The sequence below is a fragment of the Copadichromis virginalis genome, linkage group LG9, assembly GCF_057382275.1.
Source record: "Copadichromis virginalis isolate Kocher_CV1m ecotype Utaka linkage group LG9, C_Virginalis_male_GT1.1, whole genome shotgun sequence".
NCBI lineage: Eukaryota > Metazoa > Chordata > Actinopteri > Cichliformes > Cichlidae > Copadichromis > Copadichromis virginalis.
Window position 1 is genome coordinate 22533635 of NC_140626.1, and position 16647 is coordinate 22550281.

At 42.0% G+C, this 16647-nt stretch overlaps 2 protein-coding genes across 6 annotated transcripts in view; both read left to right on the forward strand.

The window, feature by feature from the left end:
* The window catches only part of esyt2b (extended synaptotagmin-like protein 2b), a 41388-nt gene extending 37685 nt beyond the window's left edge, over positions 1-3703 (forward strand). For 3 of the 4 annotated variants that reach the window (XM_085468236.1, XM_085468237.1, XM_085468238.1), the window contains 4 exons: positions 132-263; positions 2280-2385; positions 2515-2564; positions 2684-3703. In XM_085468236.1, the coding sequence (XP_085324362.1) occupies positions 132-263; positions 2280-2385; positions 2515-2564; positions 2684-2753 (358 nt within the window). In that variant the 3' untranslated portion in view covers positions 2754-3703. Of the gene's footprint in view, positions 1-131; positions 264-2279; positions 2386-2514; positions 2569-2683 lie in introns of those variants that run through there. The other variant, XM_085468239.1, reaches the window with a different exon arrangement.
* A 612-nt stretch (positions 3704-4315) lies between these two features.
* Positions 4316-16193, forward strand: ncapg2 (non-SMC condensin II complex, subunit G2). Of its 2 annotated transcripts, none has more exons than XM_085468234.1 (26): positions 4316-4731; positions 7160-7342; positions 7530-7641; positions 7936-8093; positions 8235-8369; positions 8488-8582; positions 8660-8816; positions 8918-9010; positions 9230-9355; positions 9485-9664; positions 9826-9978; positions 10111-10333; positions 10425-10522; positions 11265-11438; positions 11530-11600; positions 11718-11868; positions 12322-12495; positions 12598-12714; positions 13195-13347; positions 14122-14221; positions 14588-14790; positions 14894-15028; positions 15153-15256; positions 15337-15437; positions 15528-15627; positions 15725-16193. In XM_085468234.1, the coding sequence occupies exons 1-26, from the start codon at positions 4654-4656 to the stop codon at positions 15774-15776; spliced, it is 3426 nt and encodes a 1141-aa protein (XP_085324360.1). In that variant the 5' UTR covers positions 4316-4653; the 3' UTR covers positions 15777-16193. The 2 variants fall into 2 exon arrangements, with proteins under 2 accessions (XP_085324360.1, XP_085324361.1); XM_085468235.1 differs by having other exon boundaries at positions 11268-11438.
* Positions 16194-16647: the final 454 nt, after the last annotated feature.

Below are 16647 nucleotides of genomic sequence, written 5' to 3' on the forward strand. Positions count from 1 at the left end.
GTGCCATTAACTTGAGTTTGTGGTATTCAAATCACTTTCTTTCCTGTGGAGCTGCTAACTGTAAAGATTTAACAAGCAACACGTGCCTGGCAACATGTGAGTGAAAACACCTTTGTCCTGTGTGTCCTCAGCAACTTGATAGCCTTCACCAAAGATGGCTCGGACCCCTTCATACGCCTCTATTTGCTGCCTGACAAGAGCCGGACGGGGAAGAGGAAGACAAGCACAATGAAGAGGACTCTTAATCCTGTTTACGATCAGACGTGGGTTTGCATCAGTACTTGCTGAGATTCCTTGCAGATTTGTAACGTAATGTGACTATTGGGGATCTGTTGTTTTGCTTCACCTGTGTCCGATTGTTATAAGCTCTGAGAATATTTCTGCCTTTAGCTGCAGTTGTGCCGCTGTACTAATTGGATAACTGGCTGTGTTTTGAGAGTCCTTCAAAGCTTTCCTTTTATTTCCAGTTTTAATGTTCAGTTATATTTTCAGGGTCCTTCTTGAATTCAGACCGACAGCAAGGGTGCAGTTGTGGAATATTTAATTTTTTCTAGCAACAGAGCTTTTTTATTACTGAAGAAAAGAGCTTGCACAGACAATATGACCCTGCTGAGCTGAGATTCGTATCACATGTGGCCGCTGTGGATCCATCACCTCGAGTTTCTGTTTGTTTTGGACACTTTTGTTTGCAGTTGAGCTTCAGTGCTCAGACTAAATCTTTTAGCCTCTGGGATGAAAGCCGATCGCATCATTCAGCTCCTTCGTGTAGGCTGGAGTTAGCACGTCGGTGCTTTCCTAGTCCCGCTGGCTATTGATGCAGTTGTATTGATTATCAGCCATCTTGAGCCTGCAGGGGTTTTCAAAGTTTTGATGACTTAGTGCAAACTTAGAGAGGCAATATGCCCATGTCAGAAACACTTGATGCTGGTTTGCAGTTTAACTATTAGCAGGGGAGGCTGATGAAATTGTTAACAATAGCTGTGGAGGGGCTAGAACAGAAGACTTGAGGTCAAAGAGAAAGAGATTATGGACTCACACAAACACTTAAGCACCTGCTGGCACTTACTTAAACCCCACTGGCACCATGTTGAAATCACAAATCACAAATACCAACTTAAACCAACTTATCTGTCTCTCCACAATGTGGTTAGCAAGCCAAACAAACCATGCAAGGCCTCAAGTTTACACTAGTGTATGCTGCTTTGTTGTGAATTCAAAGTCAAATAATTTTCTACAGTTTGCAAAAGCTAAGGCAAATTTCTTTGCCTTAGCTTTTGTTTAAAGGACCAGAACAATCCCCATATTTGTCATAGTCTGGCCACTAAGCCATGACAAAGACCCAGTTTCAATGCACTCAATCGCCTGTTTATCCATCCATCCGTTTTCTGCTACTCTGTTAGTCAAAGCAGTGATAACCAGGCCTCCCTCTCCAGCTCTTCCAGATCTCTGCAGCATGTCCTGAACCTGCCCCATTGCCTCCACCCAGTAGGACAGTACACCTCATCCATGATGCATCCCAGTCCGATAGTTGAACTATCTCATCTACCTTCTTTTTGTGTGGAGGAGTGGCAGCTTTACTCTACCCCCTTACCTCAAATGAGCCAAAGGCTGAGCCAGACACCGGAGAAAGCTTGTATCTGTGATCTCTTTCTTTCAGTCATTACAGAAAAGCTTGTGACCATACGTGACTGAGTTAAGTCCTGTCCACATGTAAAACAATTCATTTGTCACACATCAGTTTGTTTGTTGACAGTTGGTCACTAGTGGACATCCCCGGCTCCAGTTTCCTTGGCATCCCTGTACTGTATTCACCACCTTGTCTTATATCAGTCGATAGTATCCTCTCATTGGTGGTTACTTTAATGGCTTGCCCCAAATTTGAGAAAAAGTTTAACTTGGGGCCCGTCCACTTTGCGCTGCCAGCTACAAAGTTCCTAAATGTCTTTGTTTCTGTTCATCACATCGCTGTTAGTCCCCACTCTTTTTAGTCAGCACTGTCTGAATCTTTAGGCAGCCGTAGAAATTGCATGGTGCTAAGTGGATGGAGAACAAGGTAGAGCAAAGCCTGAGACAAGCAGCTCTTAAATGCATCCAGGCAGACCGGCCGGGTGGTCCCATTTACACTGATTCACTTCACCCACCAGGACCCTGCAAGAAAATGCAGAGGGACAAAAGGGATACGTAGAGAAGGCCCAGACAAAGACCACGCACAATCTGGATTTTATGCTAAACATAAAAAGCGTATGCTTATGTTTGTGTGCGTGTGTGTGTGTTTGCAGGTTTGAGTTTAGTGTATCTATTGTGGAGCTCTACAGGAGAACTCTGGATGTTGCTGTGAAGAATGGAGGGAGCATCCTGTCCAAACACAAAGGGCTTCTGGGAAAGGTATCTCCTGCAGGTTTTCCCTGTAGTGGCTTACGCACTGACGTTTTTATCGCTTTTCGAGCCATCAATGCAGGTGCTGATTCTAAACATTTCTTGTTCTTTTTCTTTGTTTTTTGCCTAAAATTACAGGTTCTGGTGGATTTAAGTGGAGATGACATAGCAAAAGGAATCACACAGTGGTAAACTAGCATTTTATGTGTTTCCTGTACAACATTGAGTTGATTCTTGGGGGTAAAAAAAAAAAAAAAGAAGCAAATTTCTGTCCTTAAATATCTAATTTCATCATTTTCTGTTGCAGGTATTATCTAAGTGAAGACGGTTTGTCGTCTCAAGCCACAAAAAGTATTCAAGACCCCGTCGTCACGTAGTGGCACCACCTCTCTTCTGTAACATAGTTATCTTGTTAACCTAAGGGCACATCCTTCTGTTGTATTCATATATAATTTCCATTTAGTTAACAGGAATAATTTCATCATGTTTAGTTTTATTTTTGTCAAAATTTCCTGTTAATCGTTCATGAGCCTGATTGGAAGATGTTGTAACATATTTTAATTTGTTCAAACACACTTACTGCCTTGTCTCTGTTTTCAGTGTTTTAATGTAAATATATATAGTTATAAGAATTTGCAGGGGTTTTCATGGCATTATACTTACCTTGGAGGATTCGTGTTGAAATCTGTCACGATTCTTATGACTTTGTATCCGGTTTGTTAAAATGTGAAGAATTTTCATTTGTTGTCTGAGAAAACTAACCAAAGGAACTGATGCACACAAATATATGCTTAAGTAGCAGTCCTGATTTGAGATTTTGATTTTCCTTTGGCACGCAGTGTTGATTGATCGCTTACCTCTCGTTATTAATGCTTGATTACAAACATGGAATGCCGATATGCAAAGAATAAAACGACTGCTGTGCTGTGTATATTTTAGGAGATTTGTGCAATGGTGGTTGATTCTGAATGAGACTTGGGGACATTTTAGGGCTATGAGCAAGCTCTGTGCATTATGCAAAGGATACTTGAATAAGGGTTTGACTGTTTTCAAACTAAATGTAAGTTGAAAAAACTGAAAAACATGAACAGGGACAACAGTTTTTGCATTTTATGAGCAGGGCTGCCAGAGTCTGTGTCAAGATGATGCATCCTAGTCATGCTTGTGTATGTTTTTGCCTTGCAGTTATGAGTTTCATGGGAGCTGTTAAATACATTTCTGGTTATCTATCCTGTGCCTTAAAAAACTCACAGAAATATAATTTACTTGCCTTCTTATTGTTATTATTTTGGATGGCTTTTGATGAATACATGTTTTATCTTGTGAACGTTGGTGTGCTTTTTTTAATACCCCATTATCATGTGCTTCTGTGATGTTCCCCAAATTTTGCAACTTTGTTGTGCTTAAAGTTGTGCTTAAATTTGGAATATGAAAATCAAACGGATGATGTCTTGTATTTTGGTCTCGTTTGAACAACAAGATATATTTGCTAAGTTTCAGGTTGGCTGAAGCTCAGGAGGTCGAGCAGGTCATATGGGAAGGTTAACAAGGACCAGTGACCTGTCGTTTTCTGCGTACCTAAAAAGCAATTAAGGGAATTTCCTAATTGTTTTTTTTAATCTTCGGTTGGCATTGACGTGATTTTTTTCGAGTTGTCCTTTTTCCGATTATTCTGAAATCACTTGAATGCATAGTAAATCTAGCAAAGACTGAATAATAAACACTTTGAATTACGATATATTATGTGAGGCTTGGTGTGCGCCTTGCAAATAAATGTCTCTTGACTGGGGTGTAATCCATAATATGAATCATCCACAGAAAAAGTAATACGAAAACGCGATAATGTTACTCGTTTACGCTTTTTGAGACACAGAACATCTGTAGTGGTTTGCCGCCATCCAGTGGCAAAAGCGGGAATTGCAACTGTACGTCGGCGTCGAAACAAACGTGATGACGTGTGGAACCGACTTTATCCAAATTTGCGCGGGTTTACTGTTGTTATGGCTCGCTGTCATTTCACTGTTTCCTTTCACAAAATCCTTAATAAAAAGGTAACAGACGAAGGAAATGCTGCTTAATTCAGATGCGCATCATTGTGAGCCTTAATACCAGCCAACCCTGAGTCTGCAATTAGCACTTTTGACGGTAACAACAAACGGACTGCCATATTTGTTGTTGTGGAGTTGTTACAGCGAGACAAGCTAACGCTATAGTGGCTTCATAGCAGCATTACAGGAAAACTTACGGTTACCTCGGATCACTGTGGAAGCAGGAACCATGTCCAAGCGAGAGGCATTTTTAGAAGCAGTCTGTAAAGAAAATGTGGAGGACTTTCTTCGCTTTATTCAGCTTCACGTAAGTAGCTAACTCAACTAACTATTTGACAATGCTGGTTTCGATCCCAACTTTGACAAACTTTTACTGTCTGTTGTAAAGTAAACATTTTTCCCTCCTACATGTTTTTTTAATACTCACCAAAGAGGTTTTGGCCTATAACCAAAGGAAAAGTCACCAAGACGATAATAAAAATCTTTCAGACTATTTTTTTAATAGGCTTTGATTTACTCAAGCATAAAATAAATCAGAAATATCAAGAAAATGCATGCACTCCTGTTCAATAAGCTAAGACAGGCTCATCGTGTTAAGTCCTGTTATTATTAGGTACACCTTGCTTTTGCCTTCAGAAATGCTTTAATTATTTGTGGCAGAGATTTAAGAAGATGATGGAAATATTCCTCAGAGATTTTGCTCCATATTGACATGACAGCAATGCACAGTTGCTTTAGATTTGTCAGCAGCACATCCATGATCTCGATCTGGTGACGGTTTGGGACATTTGAGTGCAGTGAACTCCCTGCCATGTTCAAGAAAGCAGTGTGAGATGATTTGAGCTTTGTGGCATTGCAAGCAGCCATCAGAAGATGGGGACGCTGTTTTCATAATTGGATGGAGGTGGTCATCAACACGACTCCAGTAGCTGTGACATTTAAACCATACTCAACTGAAGCTGATGGGTCCAAAGTGTGCCAAGAATATATCCTCCAGGCCATTACATCACAGCAGCCTGAACCATCGATGCAAGGCAGGATGGATCAATGCTTTCATGTTTTTTATGCTAAATTCTGACCCTGCCATCTGAATGTCACAGCAGAAATCGGGACTCATCAGACCAGGCAAGGTTTTTCTGATCTTTTACTGTCCAATTTTGGTGAGCTTGTGCAGATTGTAGCCTCAGTTTCTTGTTTTCGGCTGAAAGGCCTGGCAGCTGGTGTGGTCTTTTCCTGCTGTAGCCCATCTGCTTACGGTATGACGTGTGGTGCATTCAGAGATGCTCTTCTGCATACCTTGGTTGTAATGAGTGGCTATTTTACTTACTGTTGCCTTCCTATCAGCTTAAAGCAGTCTGGCCATTCTCCCGTGACCAAGGCATTTTCACCCAGAGAAATGCAGCTCACTGTAAAGCCTAGAGATGGCTGTGTGGTAAAATCTCAGCAGATCAGCAGTTTCTGAAATACTCAGACCAGCCCGTGTGGCACAGACAACAACGCCAGATTCAAAGTATTTTAAATCACCTTTATTCTACATGCTCATGCTACATTTGAACTTCAGTTGTGTGTCTACATGTCTAAATGCACTGAGTTGCTGTCATGTAATTGGTTGCTTCACCCTCCAAAATCTTAGACTGAGCAGATGGAGACGAGCCTGGAAAAAGGTACAGGGAGGAAAACTCCCAAACTGCAGGATACAAAGTTGTGTATAAATATAATTTAAGCCCAACTTTAAAGCAGAGAGGCTCTGCCCTTCCTGAATCCAGCTGAATGCTCTGCAAATGTACTCTTTTATAGCTGTAGGAGGCCTGTACTCTGAAATAAAAGTGCTCAGTTTTACACTGTGAGGTCTTTAAAATGTGATGGAGCTCAGTGATTAAAGGGTTTTGAATGTGAGGAGGACAATTTTAAATTCTGCCTTTGGTTTAACAGGGAGTCAATGGAGAGAAGCCAAAATGAGAGAAACATGACCTTTCTTTCTACTTCCTGTCAGTACTCACACTGCAGCCCGAGCTGAGGCTTTTCTCAGAGTTATGTCACAGATGGATATTAAGCAATCACAGCACATAAGTCCACAAGTGTTACAGAGAGACAAGGCAAAACCACCCAGCATAATTTATTGATGATAAGCCTGTTTAACCCTCATGTATGGAGATTCCCCCCATGACCGTTCATAGACCAGCAGGTGTCTGCAGGAACCCGAGCATGGTGGGAACATAGACAGGTCCCCCTACAACTCTGTCACCCATGCCCCATTAAAAAAAAAGAAAGAAATGAAAATAAAAGAAATGTTAAATTAGGTTTGACCTGAACAGTATGTAAGAGTTAGCTGTGACAAATTCAGAATATTAATATCAGGGTAGTTTTAGCATCCGGTGGGGTAAAAAAGGAAGAAATTTGTCCTTTGTGTGGTTTGTCATTAAGGCAGACTTGAACTTTTAATTATATTTCAAATAAAAATAAATAAATGTGACCTAAACTAAGTCTGACTCAGCCTGGTGAGAAGTAAATTGTGGATTTTTATGGAGAAAAAAATGGATGTGCTGAAAGGTGAAGTGAGAAAAAAATGCATGATCATCCTTTTCTCTCAAATATCTTTTTTTAATGTGGCGGTCACAATTGACATTGGAATTACAGACAAAAATCATTTCTTCAGTTATTATATTTTTATTAAATGTGCATAACACATGGCTGTCCAGTCAAAGCTGCGCCTGTCTGTCTATAAATCTGAGCAGAAGGACAAAGCCGAGCCCTTCGATGTGGAGGAGGTGTTGCAGGAGATGCCCAGAGAGCAGAGGGAGGCCCTGTGGAGAAGACTGGCATCTCTGCTTCAGGACGTCCTGCTGGAGTTTCCCACAGAGCGCTGGGAGGGCAGGAGGGAGGAGGAGGGCATGCAGGAGGAGCCCACTGCAGACTCTGTGAGTAAAAGGATCAGCTCACTGACCCCATGCTTAGTCTTTGTCAGTGATATTATTCGAATATTAAGGACTAGATGTATGCAAAGCACTCCTATGTTGATTTTTGTAATATCACATTGCTTTTAAGCTTTTTCACATTTTGCTTAATTGTATTTTTTAACATCTGGTTCATTAACTTTTTTCCCAGAAACACGCTGTGGCTGTTGTGGACGGCGTGACGCTCGTCTCTACAGTGTCTCTGCAGGTTTTACAAGACGACCCCTATAGCCCCCTTCTGGAAGTTACCCGACGTCTTCATGGTGAGTGTTTGTGTTTTTTGCACATTTTTACAGCAAATGAGTTGCATATGATGCTCTTCCCATTCAGATAGATAGATGGATAGATATTTATACCTAACTTATAAATATATACATTATAGAGCTTTGATTATCCTGTAAGAGTAGAAACCAGCTGTTATAAGTACCAATTCTTTTACCAGCTATGAAAAAACAACCTGAGAAACCATCATAATTGCTCAGTTTATGAGATGAATCGTGGACGTTTTCAGAAAGCTTAAATAATAATGAGCATCTGTGTGTGTCGGTGTCCTTCAGATGTACTGGTGTCGCTTCCTGTCTCAGAGGCACCTCTGCAGAACCACATCCACGCGCTGTGTGAGGCCTGGTGGAAGAAAGGGCTGCAGGAGAAAGAACGGTTTGGGCGCACTGCTTTCTTTGTGTCTCTTCAGAAGAGCTTCATTCTCAAGAAACCAGTGAGTGTAACCCCTCAGTCACATGTCAGCTCCTCAGCTCTTTCAGCAGGTTTTCACTCTGAAAGAAATGTTTTCCATCAGTATCCAGTGCGTCTCACAGCAGTCTGCTGATAACTGGTAACCTTTGTGATCTCTTGTCAGGGAGCTGAGATCCAGAGAGTGTGGAGGCTCCATGACGTGCTTTTGAGTCTTGACTACACATCAGAAGAAAACAAGCAGATAATCGACTTGTTGCTTCAGTGCTTTCACCGCCCTGCTCACATTAGAAACGATGATGTGAGTTATGCTCAGCCGCTGCGTGCTTGTTTTCACGATTCACTCCCTGCTTTATTTATTTTTATCGTCGTGGCTTCCCTCTCGAGCTGTCAGTCTGATGATGTGTATATTGTCACAGGGAAAGCGATTCCTGGTGTTTCTTTTCAGCTGGAACGTCAACTTCATCTGGGTTATTCACGGCACAATCAAAAACCAGCTGGAGTTTTACAGCAAGTAAGAACCCCAGTCTTTTCTCGCCGACACGCTCACTTTTCTTTTCATGTTAATAACAACTAAACTCTTCCATTCAGGCCCATCACTGCTCATATTGCAGAGATCTACTTCAGAGCATGGAAGAAGGCTAGTGGGGAGTTCTTGGAGAAGATCGAGAGCTTATGCATTCAGGATTTCATGCAGAATGCGATCTTCCTTCATAGAGCTTCTCCTGTGCATTCCAAAGTCCGACAGGTAGACTGTAAAATAAAAAATGTGCATGTTTTAAAGATGTTTTTAGTCCTCATATTCATCGTATGGAGTGTCATTCTCTGCTCTCTTTGTCTCATATTCAGATTGTGAGCTATTTCCACATGAGGAAGGACTGCCGCAACGTGGACAAGATGCTCTATAATCTCTACAGGCCCATACTTTGGAAAGCTCTCAGTGTACGCGTATTTCATACAAGTTTTAGCCTCGCTTTCAAGCAAAAAAAACCAAGTAGAATATTATTAATTAATGAGAGGACGATCCACACATTTAAGTATATACAGACCAGTTGAGATTATGTGCACAGTCAACCCTCAAAAGGCCCATCGTGAGCCAGCTGAACCCTGAATTTTTGACATTTAATTCTAATCTAATGTGTTTCTGTTTGATTTATTCAGGCTCCTAACTTTGAGGTGCGTGCAAATTCCACTTTGCTTTTCACCGAGGCTTTCCCATTTTACGACCCGAGTGAAAGCAACGAGAAGATAGACGAGAACATTCAAAAGCAACTGGACACAGCAATGGTGAGAACCTTTCAAACCCCCGCCAGGCATTAAGGGAATATTCGGTGTATCTCAGTAGCACAAAGCATTTCTAAACTAGCGTTGTCTGAGCGCAGACAGAATCGTAAATGTCACCTGTTGTCATCCCAGAACCTCCTTGATGATCCTCACCCGACAGTGCGCTCCAACGCCACCCTGGGTGTCTGCAAGATCCTGGCTAAATGCTGGGAGCTCCTCCCACCTACAGTCATCACAGACTTCGTGAAGAAGCTGGTGGCGGAGCTGGCGGCTGACAGTAGCTCCCCTGATGTCCGCTGCTCAGTGTTCAAGGTGGAAAATGTGGCTTCTTTCCCTTCCTGAAAGAAGAGAAAGAAATCGCTGTCCTGACATTTTGCCAGTTAATTATGCGGAATAACTATCGTTGGATTTGCATGAGTCATGGATAATTTATTTAATGACTTGTGGTTTGTGTAATTACCCTCCTTCTCCAGTGTCTGACTATTGTCCTGGACAACGCTCTCAGCCATCCACTTCTGGAGAAACTCTTACCTACCCTCAAATACAGCCTTCATGATAACTCAGAGAAAGTCCGGATAGCTTTCCTCGACATGCTTATGAAGGTCAAAGCAGTGCGTGCTGCAAAGGTAATGTATGTGTAGGTTTTTTTAAAAGCTTTAACAGGCTGTCGCTGTCCCTCATTGAAACAGAGGAATCCAAAGACGCCTGTTAACACAAATTTTACTTGTCATTTATCTCCTCTATCTACCAATCTCCAGTTCTGGGACGTGTGCAACATGGACCACCTGCTGGCCCGCCTTGCCATTGACTCACACTCGGTTTCCAAGCGTATCGTCGACTTGCTGTTCAAGTCGTTCTTCCCGGTCAACGAGTCGGAGAAGGAGTGGTGTAACCGCTGCATCACCCTCATCCAGATGAACCCCATGGCTGCCAGGAAATTCTACCAGTTTGCTTATAGACACACAGCACCCACTAACTTAAGTAAATGCACAGCAACAAAACCTGATTTATTTTTGCATGCTGTGTTTTGGATATTTTAAATATGCTTGTACCGTTTTATCTTCTCCTCCAGTAAAGCTGATGTTGGCCATTCGTCGTGTCCTGAACAGCTGCATCCAGGTTGACTGTGACATGACTGACATCAATGACAGCAACAAAGAGAACAGCGCAGTAAGACGGAAACACACAGACTGACTTAATGTGCGCGCATTAAGTCAAATCTGAATTTATTTAGATGACTTTTTGATTGATTGAAACAGTACACCATGGAAGTATGTATATAAAAAAATAATATCCTACCTCGTTGCCACCCACTGTTTGTTTCCTGTTTCAGCAAATTGGCTCTTGCTGTTTTTGTTTTTCAGAGTGTAAAGTGTCCATAATTAGAATAGAAAGTGTACTGCTTAAAAAAAAAGAAGAAGCTGCATCCACAAACTGAATGAGTGCCTCACACAGACACCTTCACATGAGTATTAATATATTTTAAAAAATAGTAAAGATTTACTCAAAAACAAAACAAAAAAAACCTGAGCAGAAACTTCTTGGGCCAGCTGTGCCATTAACTCCACAGGAAGCATTATTATTAGTCACATAATTACATGAAAACACTTCGAAAGCCACAAATGGCACAAACGTGTCTCTAAGTTCACATCATTGACTTAAATTAGTGGAGGAAGCCTAGCAAACAGGTAGTGCCTACAGCCGCCGGAGATGTGTAAAAATAACCACCGATGCAGTTATCAGGATTTCACAGAGGTGAAATTCTTTTGGTTCCAGGGTGTAAACATGTTTATTTCTGCTGTAAAGGGTTAAATCCAGCCTCGTGTGGCCACTAGTGGAACTGCAGAGATAAGAAGAAAATGTGCTGAAACACGAGCTCAGGCTGTGTCCTCTGTGTGTCTGTTCATCTCAGCAGGCGGCACCTGCCTTGTTGGGGAAAGACATGACCATCGTGTCCAGTTTGCTGGAGGTCGTGGTCATCCTGTGGAGAAGTGTCTCGAAAGCCCTGAAACAAAATGAAGAGGCCCAGAAGTATACGTGTGCCAAGTTTGGCTCTGTCATGTCCAAGTATTTCCAGGCCTTTGAGGTACATCCACTGCAGTGTGGTGCTGTTGTATTTTTTATATATTTATTTTTGTCCCCTGAATAAATGTAAGCAGTCATGATTTGTTTTCCAGGATGAGCGAGCTACTGTTCCTCTCATACAGCTGGCCTCGTTTATGCCCCCGACTGCAGTGCCGATGTTCAGGTGAGCAGCTTTTTTTTTTTTTTTTTCCTGACTCAGATTTTTATGTTTTTGTTGCTTTTTCTTTTACCAAAAACATCCTGGATAATCCTCTCCTTCATCCTGCTTTCTTACTCCTAGCTGTGGAGTCATGTCTAGACTAAGGAGGATGGACTCGGCAGCTGCTCCAGCACAGTACAGCCAGCTGCTCGACTGCCTCTGTAGCTGGGGCCAGGCTGCTGACATCCTGGAGCTCATCACTGACTGGCTCACAGAGTCCCTGCCCAAAAAGGTACTCGCTTTATGCAATGCCTGACATCTTTGCAGTCTTCTTTGTCTGTCTCCAGAACACAAAAGTTTAAGATTAGCCTTAAACTTTTTAATAAAGCTTATGATTACAGCTGGATCAGGTGGCCCTTAGATATACTGCTCTTTCACTCCTCTGGCATTATCTACAACGACTGCCTCTAACTTTTGACCACTTTCTCACAAAGTTTGTGTTATGTCTCGTTTGTTTGTGGTCTCTCTGTGCTCCTCTTCTTTCGTCTTTTCTTTCCTTTCATGACAGATGACGATTTAACTTTCTGTCAAGAGTGTTCTTCCTCACCACTGTCACCAAATCTTTGCTCACAGCATTGTTGGGTTCTCTCTGTACTATTGTAGAAATTGGCACTTTTCATGAAAAAAAAAGTTAGATTTTCTATTCTTTTAAAAAAATTTTCTCTTTTTTTGTGGTCATCTTAAGGACAAGGCGACCAGTGGTCGAAAGGTATGCATCATGGAGACGGTGGAGACCAAACCCGACCTGGCGCTGGCTTACCTGGAGCACATTTTCAGCCACACTTCAACACGTGAGAAGGTCCTGGCTCTCGGTGCAAAACCACTGAAGCAGCTGCATACAGTTCTGGGGAACTGGAAGGTATTATGCATGTCATTCAGTACGATATTTGAACCGAATGACAGAAAAGTGTGAACGGTTCCTCCATTAGAAGTGTGTTTTCTGTCATTTGTGTCTCCATAGTTGGTGCTCTACAGTCATCTCAGCTCCACCACAGAAGACCCCAAACATGCCAGCGTGGAGACGGCACTGAACGCCTTCAAGCACCACGGCCGCCTCGGCGCACATCTGCAACATAACGTGAGGCTTATAGCACTTTCTGTCATTAGACTCTCCACCTTAATAGTTAATATTTCAGGCAACACTGGACTGTAGTAACACATCTGTAGTTTGCCGTTGTATCCCAGAATGCAAAGCTTCACGGGAAGGCTTTTAGCTCAGATTAGCAGCAGATATTTTGTTGTTATGTTGGATCAAGTTCTCACAAACTGCTCTGGAGTTTGTTAGGAGCTGGACTCCTTCAAACGGTCTCAGCTCAGGTGTTTTGTTCTACACCTGAGTGTAATTACCATGTTCGCATCCGCAGGAATGACCTACGCCAAAGGGGAAAAGGAGCCAGAGTTTGATTTCAAAGGCGCAGGTGTGAAAACACCATTAGATTTGTGAGCTAAATGTGGCCATGGGTTGATTTGTTTTTTTTTTAATTCCCCTACCCCCCCTCTTGTTAATTGTGAAAAAAGAATTAAAAAAAGAAAATGAAAGCTTTTCTCTCTCTTTCAGCTGTCAGATGGCCGTGACTACCTGCTCTCTCTGGAGCATGTGGCTGCGTGGGTAGCCGACAGGGTGCTGCCCTTTCTAGCGAAACGTAGCGATGATGACAGCGAGGACTCTGAGAAATCTCAGCCACAGCCGCTGGCTGCAGAGATAACCGAGGTGAGCTCCACAGTTCATTTTGTGAACATGTGTTTGTATCAAGAGCTACTTTTTTTTTCTTTTTTTAAGCAGGGGTTTGAAAATATTGAGGCATTTAATTTGGTCAAACAAGGAAAATGTGTGCGGTTTCCATTAAAAGGAGACGAGGCTCTGGTTTCCAATTCAGCACAAATGTGTGATTTAGGCTCACATGATGGGTCATCAGCCTGTCTGTTTAAAGAAATACCGATTAGCTATTTCAAAGAAGAGCAAAGATAAATTCAGATGCGAGGTCGGTTTGTGACGAATGGTTCTGGTTTATCTGACCAGTAAAGTCAATCCAAGCAAAAGATTTCTCTCACAGGCGAATTAAATCACATCTCCTCGTGCATAAATTGCCACTTTCGATTGTTAACTCACTCATTTTCACCCGGGCACACAGCGCCGAGGCTGAGTTATGTTGTTATCCAGAACATTAGGTTTTTGTGGAGCCTTTTTTCCTCCTGCTCCCAGGACTTTCTGTTCTGCTTGGTAAATTTAGACTCTTCATTGATTGTTCTGCCTCAGTCCACACACACTCTGTACATGCCTCCTCCGGTTAATACTGCCGTGGTGAAATAGCTTTATTATCTCATTTTAGCATTATCTGTTTGTTTCCATTTTTTTTTTTTATTAGCCTGTCACTTTGAGTGTTGAAAATAAACCTGCTTGTGTTGGACATAAAAATGAGCGTTATGCTAACATGTAGAGTGGGTGTAATCCCTATTTGTTGTTTTTGTTTTGTTTTCTTCACAGAGCTTCCTGACAGTATGCCGTGACGTTTTGCTCGTGGGTTTGGGCGATGAGACATTCAAGGGTCAAATCCTACACCTGTGCTCGCTCATCCTCCTCTCAGGTGAGCGTTTCAGATGGTCTGCATGTCTGTATTTACGCCGAGAAATGCCAGGACTTTTGTTTTTCTGAAAATAGCCTACTTCACCCAAAGTAGAGAGTTGCTCCACATGGTTTACAAAGCATCTTATTTTTAATGAGATCAAATGCAAAATGTATCCACATGTCTACTCTTCTCTTCCTCCCATCGCGTTTTCATGGAAAACGAGGAGAGTGGGACGTAAAGCGTTGCACTGTTTTCCCCGGAGCAGTTCTACACAACTTAATAGTGCATTCCTTTTTTTAGTTATCAATCTTTTTTGTCAGAAGAAAAAAAGGTTGTTGAGAAAAACTGATGAAATTTGAAGATAACGCTGCTTTGTGTTTTCAGAAGCGGGCTACCTGTGCATCCCTGCAGTGTTGCCAATTTTGAAGGAGGTGGCAAACAGCTATGCACCTGAGGACAGCAAGGAGCCTGAAGAGAATCAGGAGGATCCAACCACTGTTATTTTAGGTGTGGTGTCTAACATTTTCCAGAAGATTATAGAGCTCTTGGCCCGTCGCCTTAGGAAGGATCCAGAGGAAGGAAAGCAGGTTTTTCAAAATTTTTATTTATTAAAGTCTCTGATGGACCTGTGGCTGTTCCGGTAACTGAGCTTTAACCTCCATAAAATGTTCTCTTCCTGCTCTGATGCAGCTCTGTCAGTCAGCTGTTCCCGGTCTGTCGGACTTCCTTCAGGTGGCCCAACTCTGGGACCGAGCACCTCTCAGTGGGGTCTTCTCTACTTTATTTGCGGTTATCGTTGTGGAGAAGAGACATTTGCTTCAGAAGGTGTGAGCTGACAGAGGAGGGTAGCAGCACAATGGACGCACTCAGATTATAAACAGTTATCCTGCATTTTCTGAGACTGATGTGGGACTTTTTGGAAATATTAACGTTCGTGTTTTTTTTAAAGATTGAGCATCCTGAGGCGGTGATCATCCCAGAGTCAGTGGACGACATGCCTCCTTTGTCCAGGATCTTGCTGTCTGTCCTCCTCAAGTCACAGCCTGTTACCAGGTCAGTATTGAAAGTTTCTTTTCATTAACTTCCATGAATGAGTATTCCAGAGTCTAATGGTTTGCTGTTGCTTCTTTTAGGGCATTTCTGGCAGAGGTCTGCACATCTGTGGATTCCGAGGCCATCGGCAATCTCGTTGAACTCGCAGCCGTCCTGCACGTCTTGGCGGTCATCAAACACGGTGAGCTTCCACTTCCAAAAAACGGAAAACTTTAAAACTGAACATTTTTCCTTCTGGTCCTAACGACACATTTCACTTGCCGCCTGTTAGCCGGACAGTCTAAAGCGGGCTTGAAGAGCGCAGCTGTGTCCGTCCAGCAGCAGCTTTACAAACATGCAGTCACCTTTGCAGACAGCACAGACGTCCAGAGGTAAGCGAGGAGGAAATCTGATGATTTTGTTTTGATGACTTGTGAATAATAATAACTAAATTTGGCTAATCATCTTTTTTTTTTTTTCCCCCAACAGGGTTATTTATGAATCTTCTGTGACGACTTTGAATGAGATTCTGCATTTATGAGTTCCAACTTTAAAAGACAAAAGTTTCGATGTGATGTATTTTCTGCTTTGTTTTGTTTTGTTTGGTCTGCTTTCCTGAAGGTCGATTTTCCCCAGCCACCTTTGTTTTAAGGGTTTGGATTAATACCAGGAATACAAAGTTTTCCAAGGCTCGCTAAACTCCTGCATTGTATTTATTTCTTGATGGCATACAATACTCAGTTCATGTCTCAAACTTTCTATATTTATGTTAACAAATACAGATTGAGAACTTGACTTAAGAGATATGGTGGGACTTTTCTTTTAAGCTTTCACTCGCCATATATTTTTTGAAAACAATTTGAAATGCATATCTTCATCGTGTGTCTGTTTATGTGTCTGCTGCTCTGTCAGCTTGCAGTTTGCTGCTAATCAGAATAAAACAAACAGTATCAATCAGCCTAAATTTGATGTTTATTTCCTCCTCAGATGTTTTCTTGCCCGTGCGGCGCTTTGCAGAGTAATAACAGAGAAAACAAGCCGTAAATCATCCTCTCACTTCCTTTCATTCTCAAAGAGGGAACCGCTTCCATTTTCAGACTTTACATACGGTTCTTAAATATTTGTTAACACTGCAGACAGCAAAGCTTCTAGTCTCAAAAAGTGGCACGAGGTAACATCACCTGATGAAGTGGTTAGATTCACCGCTTCATCTTTTGTCCAACACAAAGGAACAAACTATATGCTTTTGCCATATTTTGTTGATGTCACCAGTTCATCTAAATTCCAGGGTTAAAACGAACGTAGCAGATTGTAATACATAATTCACTTTAAGTTTTACTAAATTTAGTTTCTACCGGGTTGTTTTAGAGAATCTGATGTGGATAAAGAAAACGAATACAGCTATGATGAAC